The 19,750-nt window shown below is 36.8% G+C and overlaps 2 protein-coding genes across 3 annotated transcripts in view; both read left to right on the forward strand.

Annotated features, from left to right (window-relative positions):
- The first annotated feature begins 5,592 nt into the window (after positions 1 to 5,592).
- sall3b (spalt-like transcription factor 3b) lies at positions 5,593 to 17,630 on the forward strand. Its single transcript, XM_067426576.1, has 4 exons — positions 5,593 to 6,931; positions 10,450 to 13,365; positions 14,465 to 14,808; positions 15,607 to 17,630. The coding sequence occupies exons 1-4, from the start codon at positions 6,850 to 6,852 to the stop codon at positions 16,000 to 16,002; spliced, it is 3,738 nt and encodes a 1,245-aa protein (XP_067282677.1). The 5' UTR covers positions 5,593 to 6,849; the 3' UTR covers positions 16,003 to 17,630.
- A 1,253-nt stretch (positions 17,631 to 18,883) lies between these two features.
- atp9b (ATPase phospholipid transporting 9B) overlaps positions 18,884 to 19,750 on the forward strand; it is a 76,082-nt gene continuing 75,215 nt past the window's right edge. For both annotated transcript variants that reach the window (XM_067426577.1, XM_067426578.1), the window contains exon 1: positions 18,884 to 18,984. In XM_067426577.1, the coding sequence (XP_067282678.1) occupies positions 18,905 to 18,984 (80 nt within the window). In that variant the 5' untranslated portion in view covers positions 18,884 to 18,904. The remainder of the gene's footprint in view (positions 18,985 to 19,750) is intronic.

Consider the following 19,750-nt stretch of genomic DNA (forward strand, 5'->3'; position numbering starts at 1 on the left):
GAATTAGTTGATATGACTGAGCTTCACCAATTCAATGTCAGACCAGACGGACAGCAAACACCACACTGTTGACTGACTGTGTCTATGTATTTTACACTGTCTGGTTATTCTGCTTATTCACTTAAGCAACAAAGTTGTATTTTAATTGTCAAGGCTGCTGAAAAAAACAACAACTACAGTGACCCCAAAAAATCAAAATCAAACCAAGTAGCAAGAAATGATGCCAGACATTTTCTCAGAACTAACTTCACTTTTCTATCCAAGTTCTGCAATGACTTTTAAATAACTGGTCTCAAGATCATTTTTAGTGGATGTATGAAGTCAGTTCCTCTCAAGTTCACAAAGGTGTCCAGCAAGAGTAACCACAGGTAGTTCACCACATTAACGTTGAACAATATATTCAATTATTTTCTAATTTAAGCTTTAAAACAAACTTGTTTTTGCGAAATGCTTTGATTGAAAATTGTTCTATTTTTATTTGTGGCCTAAGCCTAAATACATTTTTGGGTCACTGTATACCTAAAACAAATAATACGATTATAATAATTATCATTATTATAATGGCATTTCTATAATTCAATCTGAAATTATCATGTTCTTGTGTTTTGGAGTCTCGAGAAACACCCCTACTGGACAGAATTAGTTCACATGCCCAAAATGATATGCATTTGAAAAAATAAGAGAAACTTTGAGAGAAAGCTTTGCCTCCGTTTACACAGCAGTGCACAGAGAAACAGGAAGTGCCCTAAGTGACCCATAACAGCTGATTTAAAGCTATTTTTATCTACTTTTAAACAAAGCCTTCAGACTATAGGTTTATCAGATCTTAATGTGTGATATAAGACGTATTCCATACACTGAAAGCATTCCAAGAACGTTCAAGAAGAGCATCTTATAGGCTATGCTGAGGTAATCTCAGGTCCTGTTCCACCAGGGACATGTATGGTGACTTCTCTGCGGTTTGCCTCAAGCGTCTGTTTAAGACATGAGAGGAAGTCACTATTTTGGAGAGTTTACACAGATGGAGCCCACTCTTCAGTCAACACTCACATAAAAATCGAGCAAAGACTTGTTTTTTCTTTTCATTTCAGTGTACACAGATGCTTATGCGACATAGAGGTGCCAGTTTGTTATGAACAAGCAAACGCACAGGGAGTTACCACAGGGGATTATTATTTTTATATAAAGACACCTTATATCATAACAACAGATCTTGATTATCACTAAAATGAGCTTTTCTGTGTGACCATATTAGTTGTTTACTAACCAGTTTAGATCTCATTACAGCAATCAGACAGATCAGACTTTGCCTGTCGGTTGCTTAAGTGAGCGTCTCTTGGTTTACTGAACTTTTGTCTGTGGTTTTACAGCAGAATGCTGGGAGAATCACATATAAGAGGTGAGTCATAAACTAGGCACACACGTCCGCTAGTCACTGTCTGTTTACTTCTGACAGCTCTTTACAATCGTTAACTGTAAATGTCACATGCATCTGTGATCTAAAGCCAGTGGCATGCAAGAGATTGTGCCATTAATTTCTTTTACTTTGTCAAGACAGCAACAATCATGGCCCCAAGCACTTTTAGTTTATGCATTCAGAGGACTATTCAATGGCAACAGGCTTAAGTCAAAGCCACTAGATGATGGATGATCATGCTAACCTGGTTTTGCATCTCTCTCAGCATGTTCAGGGAAACAGCTTCCTAATCGTTATCTTGTCCCCAGCCTCCAACTGAGAGAGTAATTTTGGACATGGAAGGTTAGATGTCCTCCCATATGCTCCTTTATTGAGCTGTCAGTGAGGTCTGACTTACAGTTTTGTCACAGTGTCTATTTAATGATAGAATACATCCAAACTAAGCACAAAAATATTTTTATTTTAAAAATGATTTTGAAAAATATTTTTATAATCAAAAATATTTTTTAAATGGTCATACTTTACATGACAGTGTTAGATTTTGTAATGTCCCCATTGCTTATTTTATTGCTATTATAACCAATCTTAAATGGTCCAATGATACATTTTTTCCGTCTGGATCTATAAAAATGAACAAGTTTCACACACACCATTAAATGACTTGAATACACCTCTTCCATAACAATATGTTTTCAATTTCCTGAATTAAATATTATTTTATATATTTCTTTTTATATTAAAGTAAAAAAAAGTGTAGTGTAGGTAATTTACCTGGCAGATTCGATTTTTAAAAGTCTCATTAAAAGGCTAAAAATTAAAGGGAAAAAATGGCACAAAAAGTTTAAAATAATGTTTTGTTTCGTTTAAAAAAAAACAGTGAAACATTTTTGTGTCAAAGCATTATGTTTAAAACACTTCTTTTAGCCGAAATTAAAATGAGTGTAGTGTAACCAACATGCAGGAAGCCATTTTGTTGTCATGTGACAAGAAAAAACAAACCAGTAAACTATATCAAAGACCCTTTTAGACACTTATGTTAACGTTTTTATCAAGGTCAGTAAGTTTTGAAAAACATATTATTTATTAAAAATGATTACATATAATATAGGTTTTAAAAAAATTACCTTGACAGTATTTGAAAAATAAAATAAAATAAAAAAATCTCATGTATAAATATTTTTTTAATAATTTTTTTTATATATATATATATATATATATATATATATATATATATATATATATATATATATATATATATATATATATTTGTGAATAATACATTTTATTATTTTACATGATGCTTAACCACAGTTAAATTAAATAATTGAAAATTATATATATATATATATATATATATATATATATATATATATATATATATATATATATATATATATATATACAATAAAATGTAGTAAAATTTAAATGTATATTTCTATTAACTTGACAAATGTTATTGTATATAATGTGATTTTTAATAGATTTCTCAATTTCATTTCTCCCACATCCTTATTTATTTACCTATATACATTTACTATGTTTTGCAAAGACACTGTGAAGTGGCTAAAACTTCAGTCTTAACAATGAGAAGGTATATGCAGTGTTTTACTTTTCTAATATATTACCCATCGGGACCATAAGTCTACAGTACATCCAGTTCCTTCACATTGATCTAATGCACAGATATTAAATATGTACAAAATATGCCCTGTAATCTCAATAATATATTTCTATACCCACAGACTGTCCATCTCTAACATTAGTTTTACCCTTGGATTAGATTTCACATCCTATGTCAGAAGATACTTCCTGTGAAGCGTTCAGAGAATCTGAGCTGATGGAGATTAAACTCATTCGTTACATGCTTTTCCTCTATAGCATGCCAATAAATGCTAATAGTAGGGTCTGTTCTTTTTCAGGTCATAAATGTAAGTGAATTACTTTGCGCCTGAAGTCTTCCCTCTACCATCTCAGACTCCACACACTCACAGCCAGTAATTAACTACTGTTTTTACTGGCTTTACTCATGTTTTTGCTCGTTATTCCCTCGAGAACATAGAATACATAATATCCTGTTTGTGCCTAAAATTTGCTGTCTTTCATAAAAATAGTCGGTTGTCATGGCAACTCGTGTTAACAGAAGTGAAACATCTTCTTTGCACGGTTGTTTACAAAGCACAAACTTTGTGTACTTATTCAGCGAAGCGCTTTTGCAGAAGTGTTTGTAAATGACCGTAAGTACGGGGGTGAAATCACTACGTGCGGTTGCATATCAAGGCACACAGGGCAAGTACTGATTTCCATGCTGCTTTGTTGTGTATATAGGGAAAAAGTACAACGGTATTTCTTTTTTTGGACGGTCGGATACAAGACTGTACCACGGTACCGCCAAGGGACCCGTATCTCATGGCTAAAACGTTTATTTCGCCTTAGATGTATCAGGTCCAACTGGCCCCACAATAGACCCTGACTCACCCCTCATACATTGAGATTCAGTTTCTTTTCCCAGCTCAAGTCTCTCCCGCTAGTGTCAATCACAGGCTTTATTGGTGGAAGCGGACCTGACACCCCGGACCTCATGTGAAACCATGGTCGACAGGAGGCAATAAGCCGGAGAATAGCAGCCATCTCAAAGTAGTCCTCCATTTAGCAAGTGCTTTTTTTGCTCTCTTTGCTCCAGTCCTGCATTAAAGATAGAGAAGAGAAATCAATAGAGGTTCACAGCATTAGATAAAAGTCGTGGACTTGAGAAGCAGCCGCGTTAGATGTGGTAAATTAAACCAATCAGAAATTTCCAGAGGCCCTCGGCACATAGAACAGTGCTATCTCACATCTGTCCATCTCTCTGCCCCGTCTCTGCTTTGTTTGTTCTTCATGTAGTTTCGCCCTGACACTTCATTTGTTGATCTATCTGTGATGATGTGCTTTATACTCAGAGTCAAACCCTCTTCATCGTGTTTAGAGTAGGGAAAGATGTTTTTTAGCTGTGGGATATGTTCTTGGTTAAAAAAAAGCTGCATTCGGGGCTAAAAGGAACAGAGAAATAGCATGGACCATGGAGAGATTCTAAACATGATTTCGGTTTAACAGAAAGAAAATGATCAATCTCAACAAATACACAGAAATCTTCCTTTTTTCCCCAGCAGAACACAATTCCATGTTCGAACAGAAAAAGCATTTTTCTGAAACACTTTTTTATATTAAAGGCTAAGATGTTCATCATATAAATGTTTGTGAAGACGGCGATGTAGAGTAGAAAAAGCGATATCTGTGACGATTAGTTCTTTTAAATCTGCCTTGTCTTATTCCTGTGAAATCAGATGGGGAATGTGAAGAAAAACAGCACCAAAAAATAAAACAAAACACAATTAACAACCGCACAGGCAAAAAGTCCCCGTGGGAACAAACATTGAGGGTTTTATATGCAGAATTTTAAATATTTTGTCCTTCTAGGGGCTCGTCTTCATCTGATCATTTCGTTTCATTTTGAAAAGCCTGTCCCTAATCCTACATGGCATGGATAACAGAAAAGCTGGGATAACAGCAGCCGTTTTAGACTTCCCTTGGGGGTGGATTTTGACAATTCCCACCACTTTGTAATTTTATTGATAATGAAGAGGATGGCGAGGAAGGGACTTTTGATTTTTGCCAGAAAAGCTAGTTAAGGACAATCAATAGTACATCATTGGGAGAGTTTTGTGATAAAAGCCCTCGGTTACCCTGGCAATCCATCACTTGGCCATACAGATAGGTCAAACGAAATTATATTGCGCTTATCTCTCTACACCAGAAGAGTAACAGAGACGCCGATCAATAGGCTTATATATTGTTCTACTTGTGTTGTAATGGAAATGATGTATCGCTGATTTAGAGCCCTTTGGCCGCTATACACCAGCGATACTGGTCAGATGTGAATGTTGTCTGATCCCATGAGAGCAGCTCAATATCATGATAGACACATAACTGAAGTTTTACTGTGTTAAATTTATACTGTGCTACCAAAGATCACAAAATTAGTGCCATGTCCTATTTTTTTGTTCTTGTTGTTCCTTTTAAACTTCAGCATTATAGCAGATGTGACGCTATGTGAAGGGTTAGCAGGAAAAAGAGCAGGTTGAATAGGGGTCCGTCATTCTGATATCCTAGTGGTCGCCTAATGCAATAAGCTTACACAGAACAGCCCTTCCACATTTCTCCAGGACTTCTGCTGGGTTTTACACGCACATTGGCTGCGAACTGTCGTTTCAGTTCAGCTCTTATACATCAAGACATCCCCCTGGACTCTGGAATCTGTGAGAAAGCGCATAGTTTTGATTCGGATGAACTATGGAGATGCGTCCTCGGCATGATTGAGAAGCAGACGAACCGACAGAGAACAGAACGAACAGTGTTTGTAGTCACCAAACTTAATAAACAATCTGCGTATTAATAGACCGCGTTCTCGACGTCCCACCACAGCCTAACTTTCGGGATTTTTCTCGCGCGTTCTGTGCAGGTTCGTCTTGCGAAACCGAATTGCTTTTTTCCCCCAAACATAAAAACTTAAACATAAACGTGATACGTTTTAAACAGTTTTTGTGGTATGTAAATGTATAGGAAGCCATAAATGATGCCAGTTACTTATGTTTTGCGACGTACCGTCCCATACAGATCCTGACGGAAAGAGCTGGAGCAGCCTACTGTTGCTATGGTGACCTCCTCAGGCGAACGCGACGTTTGCAATATAGTGCCTGCTCTGACTAACTTGTAATCAAACTTTTGTGGTTAATGAAACATTGTGTGAAATAATATATCCTATAGCCTACCTATTTTAAAAGCCCTTAACATTTTGTTTTGTTGACTCAGGGTTACGCTTTAATTACAATCCCAGGAATATGTCAGTAACAAACTTTTCTGTCAAAGATATATCAATTAAACAACTTGTATGAGGGAGGAATATGCTTAAACTAGAATCAATAGACTTTGAAAGAGCCTGAGAGGTGCTTGACTGTTATTCATACTGTCATTTATTAGAAAAGAAGGCGTGTGAGCGTGACAAGGCTGGTTTTCCGTACTTACGGTGCATGTTTAACAAACTACGGATGGACTTTACGCCATGTGAAGTGCCACCAGAGCTGTAGACGCACTTGTTTGCGTCCAGTTTGTGGTCCTACGTGAACAGAGAGCAAAAGGGGGAAAAGTGAGGAAGTGAAACGGGCTAATTACTCAGTCCATCCCTCATTTCCATATCCAGAGAGTGTCTACTGGCGCGCGGCCAATCCCTCATGCAGCGCAACGTAATACATGACCCTCTATCATTATAACGCCGACATGCGCAATCTGCACAACGGTAACAACATCTAATATCTCTTATTCACTGACCCCGGGACTGTACGGGACTGCCTGCGTCCGATGTTTCTGCAGATCGGAGCGCCGACGCGAAGCGCAGAGACATGTCCCGAAGAAAGCAAGCGAAACCTCAGCATCTCAGATCGGACGAAGAAGGAACACAGTCGGACAAAAGTCCGGATAACGGTATGTGAACTGAAACGAGAGTCTTTTATTTGGCTCTTTAGATACAAGTTTCTTTGGTCAGAATTTTGCGATGTTTTATTGTTAGTTCTGAAGACACGATATAGAACACATCACAGAATGGACACTTGGAGAGAACCGGAGAATATAAAAATAACTTGATTTAGCATGCGATGCTGTAATAGAACATCAGCTCAAGTATGGAACTCAAGACAAAGTTTTGCACCCGTAAAAATAACGTTCTTCGAAGGTTGTTACGTTCCACAAAGAGTCATTTTAACTGGTTATTTAAATATACGATGAAGTTAAGTTTCTATGCTATTTAAAACACCGATGCGTTCTCTAAAGAACCAGAGAATAAAAAGTTACTCGTGGAGGTTTTCTTAGGACATGATTGTAAAATTCTATTCAAGCCTTTATTTTTAATAGGCCTACTGTATAATGAATCACAAGTGAAGTGTGTTTATATAGCTAGTCTATGAAACTTATACAAATATGTGCTTTTGGAAATTTCTTGTCAAACGTTGATTATGTGTCATTTGACAAAAATGCCGAGCACTTTTCCCTTCTCTAAATAATGCAGTCGTAATTTCTGTCTTTTCAATCTTCTAGTGTTAACTAACAATTTCTGTTAAATTCACTATAAATAATTCAACATTTATGGACATACAATGTTCTCATTATTTGCGATTTAATGTGCTTAATTAGGAACTGTTCACGTATAGGCCCTATATTTATAAATGTTTGTGTTTCACGTAGACTTTTTTTATTTGAAGATTTCAAAATAATTATTAATTATAATCAGGAACGGTGCATCTATTTGTGCTTTTCACAAAGCACCAAAATAAAAGATCTGCAAAACTGTCCCAAACAAAAAGCTTCAACATTCGTCTGTTTGCGTGAGAATAATTCCTTTTGTCATGGTAATGAAGTTACTTATGAAAAAGCCTCACACTTGCTTTGGTGTCGAAGTTGCCTTCATTTAAATCGCGTTAAAGTATTTACTGCAGCACAAAGATCGAACTAAAAGAACTGAATCAGAGTATGGGTTGAAAACAGACAGTGAAAGACGTTTTATTGTTCTTCAGATCAGTTTTAATCAGATGAATCCATAATCAGGCCTGATCTGTTTAAAGAGTAAAGAATTTGAATGAAAACCAGTGAAAACCTGATGCAACAATATTGATGTAGAATTAATTTGCATAATGTTTCAATCTTGGTCATTTAGCCTACACAAACAGTTTTGATTTATTTATTTTTTGAATCAGTTAATGAAATAAAAAGACTGCTTTATTCATTATGCAAATAATTTCATATGACAGTTTTTTAAAAACTTTAAACGAATACATTTTTTATTTTATTCAGTTAGCCTTTATGTATTCTGAAATGTACTAAAATTAAGTGCAACAATTTAAGAGCAAGCTCAAAGTAAAGCATTTCAATACATTTTTCAAAACAAAAAAATATATATTATTAACAAACTTATAACTTATGGGCCTACACCAGCTAACATTAGTTTACAGACAAATTGGTATACATAAATGTCTTAATTTCTACTTGGATTAATATTAAATTATGTTATATTTTAAATTCATTTAAAATGATGCCTTCAGAGTGTTATCCATGTAAGCAATAGTTTTAGTTTTCTCTCATTTTGTCGACGCCATCACAATTGACTTTAGTGTTTGCCCTTGTACGTCTTTCAGTTTGTCATTCTTCAGGCCTCTACAGTAACGACTGTCTAATAGCATTTTAGCTTTCTTCTTTTGGGGTCTGAGAAATTTATTTTAAGACTCTCATGTTGTAACCTTTGTCTGTCTCATGTCGAAATAATCCAGCTAGCTCACAAAACCACGGTTACCAGCTGAGCACCCTAGGAATCTCCCAAGTTTTTCATCTTTGTAGAGGCTAATGCAGTTGGGCCCCACATTCCTTTTTTTCTTGTCGTTTTTGAATTTGATACAGTTTATCTATCTCATGAACACAGGTTTGGTCTTTTCACTGGGCTTCTCCATGCTATTTTTTCCTTTAGTAAATCTATTTGGACTCAATGAATGCTAATATCTATGTATGAACATATTAAGATGATTTTCAGCACGGCCTTAAGTTAATTGGTCGCCTCACTAGATCAGTTTCAGTTAGCTCTCACCTTTCGGTGTTAAGAGTTTTCCAGACCACCCACACAGTTACTGGAATTAGAAGAGCAAATGACCCACAATGTAACTCCTCTGAGGAAGGCTCACAAAAACTGAGAAGATACACAACAACACCTGACCACAAAATGATTTAAGATATTCTGTCATCCTCTTTTCACTCATTTCTCTTTCTCACTGGTATTTTTTTTTTTTATAGAATTTTTTATCCGATTATATTCTTAAAAGCTGAAGTCATAAACATTCGGTGTGCATGGCTTTTAAGGCGATAAAGAGGGGTAATCATACAGCGAATACACCTATACAATCTTCCATGGCATCTTATTTAACTATAAGAAAACTATAAAAGATAAATAAAAAAATAAAACATAAAACACCCTTATACAAACAAATACAAACAGGTTAAAAAATATAGGAGGTAATGGCTTACATTTTTGTTTTTGTTTAGACTCAAACTCACTAAACCTTTTATGTGTAAATCTATTTCTGTTTATATTTTCTTCCAAGTGTACGAATTACCCCAAACCAACCCCTTAAGCGGTCATCAGTGAGCCAACGACTAACAGTTTAAGGTCTTATCTGAACTTGATGTAACTTATATGCAGTCTAAATCTGAATATCAGAACAAAAATCTCATCAAATGCTGCTGATTTATTTTAAGACAATATAATTTTTTTAAGCTGTGTATTCTTGCTCATTATTGATGTACTTTACACTTAATTAGATTCTTGTAATTATATATTTACTGATTCCATGAGAAAATGGCGCTGAACAGATTTATTTAAAGATAACACTTTGACTAGTAAAAGGACATCTTTTTTTCTTTTTGACAGCTTTTTTCTCTATTTTTAAATGATCAAATATGACATGATTTAAAAGTTAATTGTGCAGTTTACACTTTTAAAGCTGAAACCATTTTTCAAGGTTGTACACCTTTAGCGGTGAGAGATAACTGTTTCACTCAACAATGTCAAGTGGAGGAATTAGTTCTTCAAATTCATCAGGAAATAAGAGTGTTTGATAGCAATGGAGAGTTCAGATTAGTCAATCAAAGACTCAATTTGCCCTCAACTGACAGTGCAGCTGTGAATTGTATAAAAACATTGGAAATCAATATCCCCTATAGAATTTCATTAAGCTCCCGTATATTCAATAGATAGGTCGCATAATTTGATGGATTGTGCAAAGAAAATTATCGTCTGAGTCTTTGGAGCATGAGCACAAAGAGGCTGGCTTTCAGTAATTGGTAAAGTGGTACAATTGATTTAGTTTATCTATATTGTTCACTCCTCCAAGAATAGCTGTGAAAAATCTATCATCTCAGAAATTTCTATTCACACGCTTTCTCTCTGTGTCTTTATCTCCCAGCACTTCTGTTGAGGGAAGGCGATGAGGAGGACAGCGGCACAGAGAGCCGCAGCGGGGGTGAAGAGACACACGTGTGTGAGAGGTGCTGTGCTGAATTCTTCAAGTGGTCCGAAATGCTGGAGCACCAGCAGAAGTGCACGGAAGACCCCCCTGTGCTGATAGTAAAAGAGAATGAAGAGAAGGTCGTTTCCCGGGGATCACCGACAGAGTCCCTTTTGAGTGCCCACAGTGACTCAGCAGAAATGGAGGTCAGCGAGCTCAACTCTGAGCTGGCTGAGAAAGTCGACGAGATGCCTGAGGAAACTCACATCATCGACCTGGATGAACAAATGGATATAAGTTTTCCCGAGCATAAAACATCAAACCTCAGCCCTCTACAACTTGACAGGGAAAACACCACCTCTTCTCCTGCACCACCTCTAACCAATCACTATGACATGCCTAGCACCAATGTGACCCTGGAAATTCTTCACAGCACCCGAGTGGCCGTTGCTCAGTTTTCCCAGAGTATTCACTGTGCGGGGTCTGCAGGCAAGCTGAACTCAGCCGCGATACCCATGATTCTGGAGCAGTTGATGGCACTGCAGCAGCAGCAGGTTCAGCAATTGCAGCTCATTGAGCAGATCCGCAGCCAGGTCGCTGTAATGAATAGGCATCCTACACAAGCCGCCCTTAATCCTGCCTCAAAAAGCCTGCCCTCTGACTCTAACACTTACAATTTCCAGGGCATCGCTCCACCCCCTGTACTTCCATTATCTGGGGTCATGCCCTCTGCAGTGAATGGGCAGGCCTCTGTATCCCAGGCGTCTATGCTTGCAAGGCCACCATTGCTGTCTTCCCAGCCAAGCAGTGGACAAATCGGCTCTAGAGCATTGGAGAGTGCCACTGTTTCCTTAACAAGTTCCAGCCCTCATCTCTTCAGCTACAGCAGGGCTTCCCCACTCTTACCCACTTGTAGCGGCTCGCTCTCTAATGTTAGTAACACCCAGTCCATAAGCACTCCCAGTCCACTATCAGCTTGCCAGAGTAGCCTCCTTAGCCCTTCTGCCAACCTACCATTACTACCTCAAAGCCCTCCCAACGGAGTCATATTTCCCAATCCACTGGCCAGCATCGCAGCCACTGCCAGTGCATTAGACCCACTTGCTGCTATGATGAAGCACCGTAAGGGCAAACTGCCCAGCGTCTCCATTTTTGACAACAAGCCCAATTCTGAGGACCCATTCTTTAAGCACAAGTGTAGGTTCTGCGCTAAAGTGTTCGGCAGCGACAGTGCCTTGCAGATCCATTTGCGCTCACACACAGGTGAGAGGCCCTTTAAATGCAACATTTGTGGCAACCGTTTCTCAACGAAGGGAAACCTTAAAGTCCACTTCCAAAGGCACAAGGAGAAGTACCCTCATGTTCAAATGAACCCATACCCAGTCCCAGAGTATCTTGACAATATCCCTACCAGTTCTGGGATTCCTTATGGGATGACATTTCCTCCGGAGAAGGCAGGACCTACTTGGTTAGACAGCAAACCTGTTCTTCCAACGGTGCCGTCCTCAGTGGGTCTGCATTTGCCGCCCACTGTACCAATTATTGAAAGCTTAAGTGATTCATTTACAAGTACACCCTCTGAAAGATCTCCACACAGGCCCTCGCCAGCCAAAGGTGAACTTGCACCATCGTCACCCAATCCCACAGGCACTGAGACAGATATGTCTACCATTGCAGCCTCCCCTAACTCAAACAGAGAAGGAGAGATCACACAGAGCTTCAGTACAGAGGAAGTGCACCTGCCATCAAACAGTATGACTAGAAACGGTAACAACCCCAACAGCCTGCTTTCGCAGTCCATGTTGACAGAATCACCTGTTATGGGGACTATATCAGAGTCCACCGATATTCCTTCAGCTGTTAATAAGTCGTCCTCTCCTCCACTCATCTCAGATCAGTTCAGGGCAAAGTTCCCATTTGGTAGTCTCCAAGACTCTATGCAAACTTCTGAGACATCGAAGCTCCAACAGCTTGTGGAAAATATTGACAAGAAGATGATGGATCCCAATCAGTGTGTAATCTGCCACCGCGTGCTTAGCTGTCAGAGCGCACTGAAGATGCATTACCGCATCCATACAGGGGAAAGGCCATTTAAATGCAAGGTTTGTGGACGAGCATTCACCACAAAGGGTAACTTGAAGACTCACTTTGGGGTCCATCGTGCAAAGCCTCCACTTCGTATTCAACATTCATGCCCAATCTGTCAGAAGAAGTTCACAAATGCTGTTGTGTTACAGCAGCACATACGTATGCACATGGGTGGGCAGATTCCAAACACTCCGCTGGCAGAAACCATCTGCGAGAAAGATACAGATATGGAGAGTTTTGACAGCTTGAGCACTTATGATGATGACTGTCTTGACGATATTTCATTTGAAGAAGAAGCAGATGTTGTGGAGAACAGTGAAAACACCCTGAGCTCTTTTTCAGACAGTCCACCACCTATCTCATCTCTTTCCACAAGTGTATCAGAATCTCAAAATGTAGGTGGTGACTCATCCGTCATTCTCAGCCAATCCAATGGAAAAAAGATGGTCAGGTGCGGACCTATGGATAATGATCTTCATGCTCTGGGCTCGACCACCACCGGTGAGATGGAGAACCATAGCATGGGAACTAGATTAATGCCACATTCATCTAGTTCTATTCACATTCCACCCTATCTCAACAGTCAACCTGAAGGCCAGCATGAGCACCCGGTCTCTTTGAAGCTCTCCTCTAAAATCCCAGAGGAAACATCTATAGTAAAATCGGAAACCACAGATTGTCCTCCAGTCAACGGGATGACTCTAAATCAAACAGGAATCCAGTCTATCAAGTCTACAGTAAAGAGAGAAAACCCTTTCAATGTTCAGTGTTTCAGCAAGGAACATGGTAAGCTAAAACTGCTATGTGACACCCATAAAAAACACTCAAAAAATATTTGATAGTTTAATTAAACTGAGGAAAGCTTTTCCACACAATTATTTTAGGTTAGCACAACAAGACTAGAATAACTGAAATAAGCATAAATGACAGGGCAGGTCAAAATAATTATTCAACCTCTAAAACAAAATAATGTTTTGTTGAAAAAAAGCTAAATTAAATTCTTATGTCAGATAAATTCTAGCTAGCATTAGCGCATGTCAGCATACTACATATAATTTATTATTATATGCAATGTATGGAATTATCAAGCATAAGCTACACTCTTCAGCACAGTAGTAACCACACAAAAACAACAACATAACAGAAACTATAACATAACATTAACATAATAAGTATTTCCATTTACTCATAAACAAAAAATAACTCTTAGTTTTACCATTTACTCTCCTAATGCAGACTCATGTAAAGTACAGGTAATAATGTCAACAAAAATTATTCATGCAGTCTAAACACAAAGGGATTAAGTTAACTTCAGTTTTAAGTGATTTTAAGTGATGTAAGTGATTTGAACGTAATGAAATTAAGTTGTGGTAAAATGTTTAAAAAATGGTTATACTTTGGCATATTTTTAAGTTTATTTTTGGCTATTTTTTTCTTTAGTGTAAATTGAATTACTTAAATGTTAAAATGATTTAAAGTGTGTCATTTTTTAATAAATTCCAACCCTAGCTAAATATGCGTAGACAACTGAAAGTAAGCCGTATTCAATTCAGCTGAAATGTGTCAACATTGAGGTGCTACACATTGCCCAAGACCGCAATATAGCTCAATTAATGGTTTGTGTTTGTGGTTGGACTGGTCTGTCTGTTCAGTTAATTGAGGACATGGGAGTGTTTGTATAAAAATTAAATAAAAAAAGATTATATATTACAATTATTACATTATTATTAATTATTAAAGATTTTAAATATATACTTTTGCAATTCTGTTTGGCTTTGCGAGCAATTTTGCACAGTTCGCCTTTAACACTCAATGCAGTATTGCAGTATTTATTTACTTGATTTCACTGTGGATTTTTATTCTTATTTTTTATTTTTATTCTCAGAAAATGCTCAAAGGTCTACTGAACAGGATACAAGAAATTCGCCGACTGCAGTGAAACTGGAGATGAGTGTTTGCAGTAGACCATACATGCTAAAAGAAGGGCCTTTCCCTGCATTTGGCCTGCAGTCTCCCACCTCACGCTCTGAGGTGATGATACCGGGCGTCACCTCACTCACTGGACCCCCCCCTCCCCGACGGACCCCTAAGCAACACAACTGCAGTGCATGTGGGAAGAACTTCTCTTCTGCCAGCGCCTTGCAGATCCACGAGCGCACACACACAGGCGAAAAACCTTTCGGCTGCTCTGTCTGTGGTCGAGCATTCACGACCAAGGGTAATCTTAAGGTATGTAATCATTATTGATTTTGTTATTTCAGATGTATTCAAATAATACTTGTGAAAAAGTGCACAGCTTAAGTAAATGAAACAGAAATGTCTGTGTCAATGTTGTGAACGTCATTAGATTAAAAAATAAGCTTTCCATTGATGTTTGGTTTATTAGGATAGGACAATATTTGGGCGAGATACAACTATCTGGAATCTGATGGTGCCCAAAAAAAAAAAAAAAAAAAAAAAAAAAAAAAAAAAAAAAATATATATATATATATATATATATATATATATATATATATATTGAGAAAATCGCTAAAGTTGTCCAAATGAAGTCCTTAGCAATGCATATTACTATTACTAATATTTATTTTTTAAAATATATTTAAAATAGGAAACTTACAAAATACCTTCATGGAACATGATCTCTACTTAATATCCTAATGATTTTTGTCATAAAAGAAAAATAAAATAATTTTGACTCATTCGATTTATTGTTGGCTATTGCCACAAATATACTTGTTCGACTTATGACTAGTTTTGTGGTCTAGGCTCACATTTCATTTAATGCTTACTAGTGTTGGAGTTTGCTGTTGCTCCTAACATGTCAAAAGCTGTTGTGAGTGTTTCCATTCAGTCCTTCACTGTCAATTAAAGGCTAGAATAAATAAATAATTATAAAAAGCAACAAAAAACACATATACATGGCGGCCATCCCAACATCATGGCGGTCATTTTCATTTTTTACAGATTAATATAACATATCTGCCATATTTGTTATTGATTTCTCTTTCATTTCTGTTCGTCAAACAGGTGCACATGGGCACCCATATGTGGAATAACACTCCTGCCCGTAGAGGTAGACGACTGTCTGTGGAAAACCCAATTGCCCTTCTGGGCGGTGACGCCCTGAAATTTAGCGAAGCATTTCAGAAGGATTTAGCAGCGCGGGCCATGAATGTGGACCAAAACTTCTGGAGCCGATATGCAGCAGCTATAACTAATGGCTTAGCAATGAGGAACAATGAAATATCCGTAATTCAGAGTGGAGGAGTCCCCCAGCTTCCTGCCATTACTGTGGCCACGGACAAGGCTAGCACTGGAAACAGCCCACCAATCACAGCCATGGAAAAAACAGGCTTAGAAAGGGGTACTGGACAGCACTTCTCCATGATGATTGAGGACAAAAAAGACATCGGAATCAATTAAAGTAAAGATGACATATTCTTTCTCCTTGCATAAGGAACATTGAAAATAAATGTGTCTTGATTTTTGAAAATCAGAATAAACTCTTTAGAATGTGCTTGATTCATGTGGGAAAAGATTCTTTATCTTTATCTTATGCTGTAATGGCACTTGTTTTTTTGTTTTTTTATTGTATTGTTTAAACTGAGGCCACGGTTAGTTTTTCAATTATGTCCACTGACTGAAACCTTACACTTGATTCAAGGGCATTGCTTTGAGATAAAATTATTATTTTATGTTGTAAATATGTATTTTATTTTATTTTATTTGTTTTAACCCTCTGATTTTGATGTCAAACATTGCTTAATTCTTGGGAAAGGGAACATGTTTGCATATATAATAGAAACTTTTCATTCCCAAGCGGTGGTCTTAATATAGCTACAGCTGAAAGTATGTAACTTAAATCCCAAAACAAAAGATAAAGAGACATTTCAGAAATTTTGAAAAAAGATGTATTCTTCTTTGACATCCCACTGCTTTGCTGCTATGCATCGGATGCAAACCGTTTGTTTTCATGCAAATTAAGTACACCACCATGAAAGCTAGTGTCATTTTAGCTGCCATCAACAATCAAACGTTCCATCTTATACCAGCCTATGTTTTTTAATGTTATTAATTCCGATTATGTGTTTTATGCTATTTTCTGCCTTATTTACTTTTACATGCAAAATGAATTAGTGGGCAAACATGAGACTATGAAGTATCATATGAGTGCTAATAAAGATCTTGCATTAAAAACATCTTTACACTTCAGTTTAAAGTATAGTTATCAACGAAAGCCCTTGTGTTGCGGCAAAATTCTATTTCAAAGTTTAGACGTGTTTTCCTATTAAGAACAAAATAATTGTTTCCAGAAACATTATAGAACACGGGAAAAGTGTAATGGTAGCTTATGTCTTACTAAGCGTGTCATGTCAGGTCATTTTAGTGTTTTTTTATTTTATTTTATTTTGTAGTGCTATTTTCCTTATATAATATATTGTTTAGTGACGGGGGAAAACATAAAAAAAATATGAACAAGCAGTTTTTTCATAAAATAGGTAATGGTGAAAAGGGACGTGGTATTTGATGTGTCCTCTGCATGAAAAAGAGACACTATTTTTGTACTCAGATATAACAAATACAATGTACACCAGGTTTTCTTTTATGTCTGCACATCAGTATTTTTTCATGGAACAACTGAGGTGGTCTCTCAAACACACTGACTGAACTGGATTTATTTCTAAGATGCAATATTGCAGCCACCCTCAATAAATAAATCTCAAACTAAATATTTTGTTTGTCACCTTACTATTGTGAGTCAATGGGAAAAAAGGCTATATTCTTTATCTCTTTCTGTCTCTTGTGTGTGTCTGTGTTGTGGCAAACTTAAGGCAGACATTGTTATTAACTGTGTTATTTTAAAAAATCATTAATTAGATAATATTGTTAAACAGTGTTGGGGCTAACTCATTACAAGTGACTTGAGTTACGTAATCAGATTACTTTTTCAAGTACTAGTAAAGTAACGCATTGCTTTTAATTTTACAACAAAATATCTGGGGTACCTTTACAAATAAGTATCAGTATTTTGTTTTCCCATTTGAGAGAAATTGTGAGTATGTGCAGAGGGGTTGTGTGTAAACATGATGGTTATTGTAGTTTTAGACTAAAATGTGATTATGCATTTACACATTTCAATTGTAAACACACACACACACACACACACACACACACACACACACACACACACACACACACACACACACAAATGGCATTTAGTATTCCTCGCAATTAATAAAAACTGTGAAATGCAAACTCAGAGTATAAAAAAAATGCAAACTGCTATAATTAAATATATTAAATGATACAAATATAGTTTATGTACTTAAGGGATAGTTCACCCAAAAAAGAAGATTCTGTCATCATGTACTCTCCCTTAATTTGTTCCAAACCGGTATGAGTTTATTTTCTTCTGTTGAACACAAAAGAAGATATTTTACAGAATGTTGGTGATCAAACAGTGGGTGGGCCCTATTGACTTCCATAGTAGGAAAATAAATACTACACTGTAAAAGATTATTTAGAAAAAAAGTTACCTGGTTGCCTTAAAATTTTGAGTTCATTGAAATTAAAATTTTGAGTTAATACAATGAAACTATTTTTGAGATTTGACAACCTTTATTAAAATATTAATAAAAGATTTTGTAAGCATATTGGGTAATTGTGTGTGTTTTATTTGTGATGACGCAGTGAAACATGCCAAATAGTGCTATTTTCATGATTTATCAATTTTTTTATGTGGTTCAGATACAAAAATATTTTGAGTTTCTATTTATTAAACAAATTTCCTTCATTGTATCAACTCAAATTTTTAATTTCAATAAACTCTCAATTTTAAGGCAACTAGGTTACTTACTTTTTTAAGTTAAACCAACAAAAACCAACAATTTTTTTTTTACAGTGTATGAAAGTCAATGGCTACCATTTCATTTTACTTTTGGTGTGAAGGACCTTTAAAAAATTAACCAGGCTAGGTGAGGAAAAAGTAACGCAAAATTAATGTAACGCATTACTTTCATAAAAAGTAACACCATTAGTTACATTTTTTAGGGAGTAACGCAATACTGTAATGCATTAATTTTAAAAATAACTTTCCCCAACACTAGTGTTAAATGTAAAATATTCGTCTCATTTGGGTAGTTAAGCCCTCAAAGAACAGCAAGATAACAATTGTAAGATGCCTAACGTGAAATAACCAAAGATAGCCGATGAATTCAGCCAAGTAAGATATTAAAATACCTTCAAAATCATATTTCCAGGTTACAGCTGAAATTTTCATCACTTTAGTCCGGACGTGACGACATTCATACGTAACCAAGTAAAGATGGCAGACAGCATTCCTTTGAATCCTGTACGGACGAATTCAAGAAAAACTGCGTATTATAATGCTGGCAGACTTTCCAGGTATGTAGACGGTTTGATATTGATCTTAAACGCCTCTTTTTTAACATAAGGCTGTCAGTTGAGTTGTTATAACAATATATGTTTTGATATTAGGTTTGTTTATACCATGGTTCCGGGGTTGAGTGCTAACAGGCTAAGTTAACAGTCTAGCCTAACGACAGTGTAAATTCAGCAGCGCGGGCTGTCAGTGACTCCGTGTCAGATTACAGCTGATAGGACACGAGAGGATACAAGACTCCCCAAGAGATGCATGTGGTGATTAAAACGTGATATATAATCATGTGAGATATTTGTCATTCCGGTTCCTTCTCATAATACATCTTGGGTACGTTACATGGCATCAATTGAAGCTGTTGCTGTTAGTACATTTGTGGAGCATCTCATAAAATCAAATAGAAGATGTTTGTAGAACATCTTTTGAGGCTTGCATCCATTAAACGTCACAAATAATATTTACTGTGCATTTAGTACACAAAACATAATTCACGTGCATCGGTCACATTCTATCACGAGCTTTTAGTATCAATAAACCATCATATAAGGCTTTGTTCCCGTAGCGTATCTTGTACAGCATCTCATTTGCCTTAGGTATATGCATCACATGCAATGGTCTGCTGATGCTGAGCTTGTCAAGATATCTCTGCAAACTGTTTTCCCACGGTTTATGCGAGGTAAATATGCCAGCGATATTCATTTAGAAACGAATGTCCATCTGGTTTTCCTGAACCACACAAACAGTCTAACAGCGGACACGATCTGAATTTAT

Source organism: Pseudorasbora parva, chromosome 19 (assembly GCF_024679245.1).
Source record: "Pseudorasbora parva isolate DD20220531a chromosome 19, ASM2467924v1, whole genome shotgun sequence".
Taxonomy (NCBI): domain Eukaryota; kingdom Metazoa; phylum Chordata; class Actinopteri; order Cypriniformes; family Gobionidae; genus Pseudorasbora; species Pseudorasbora parva.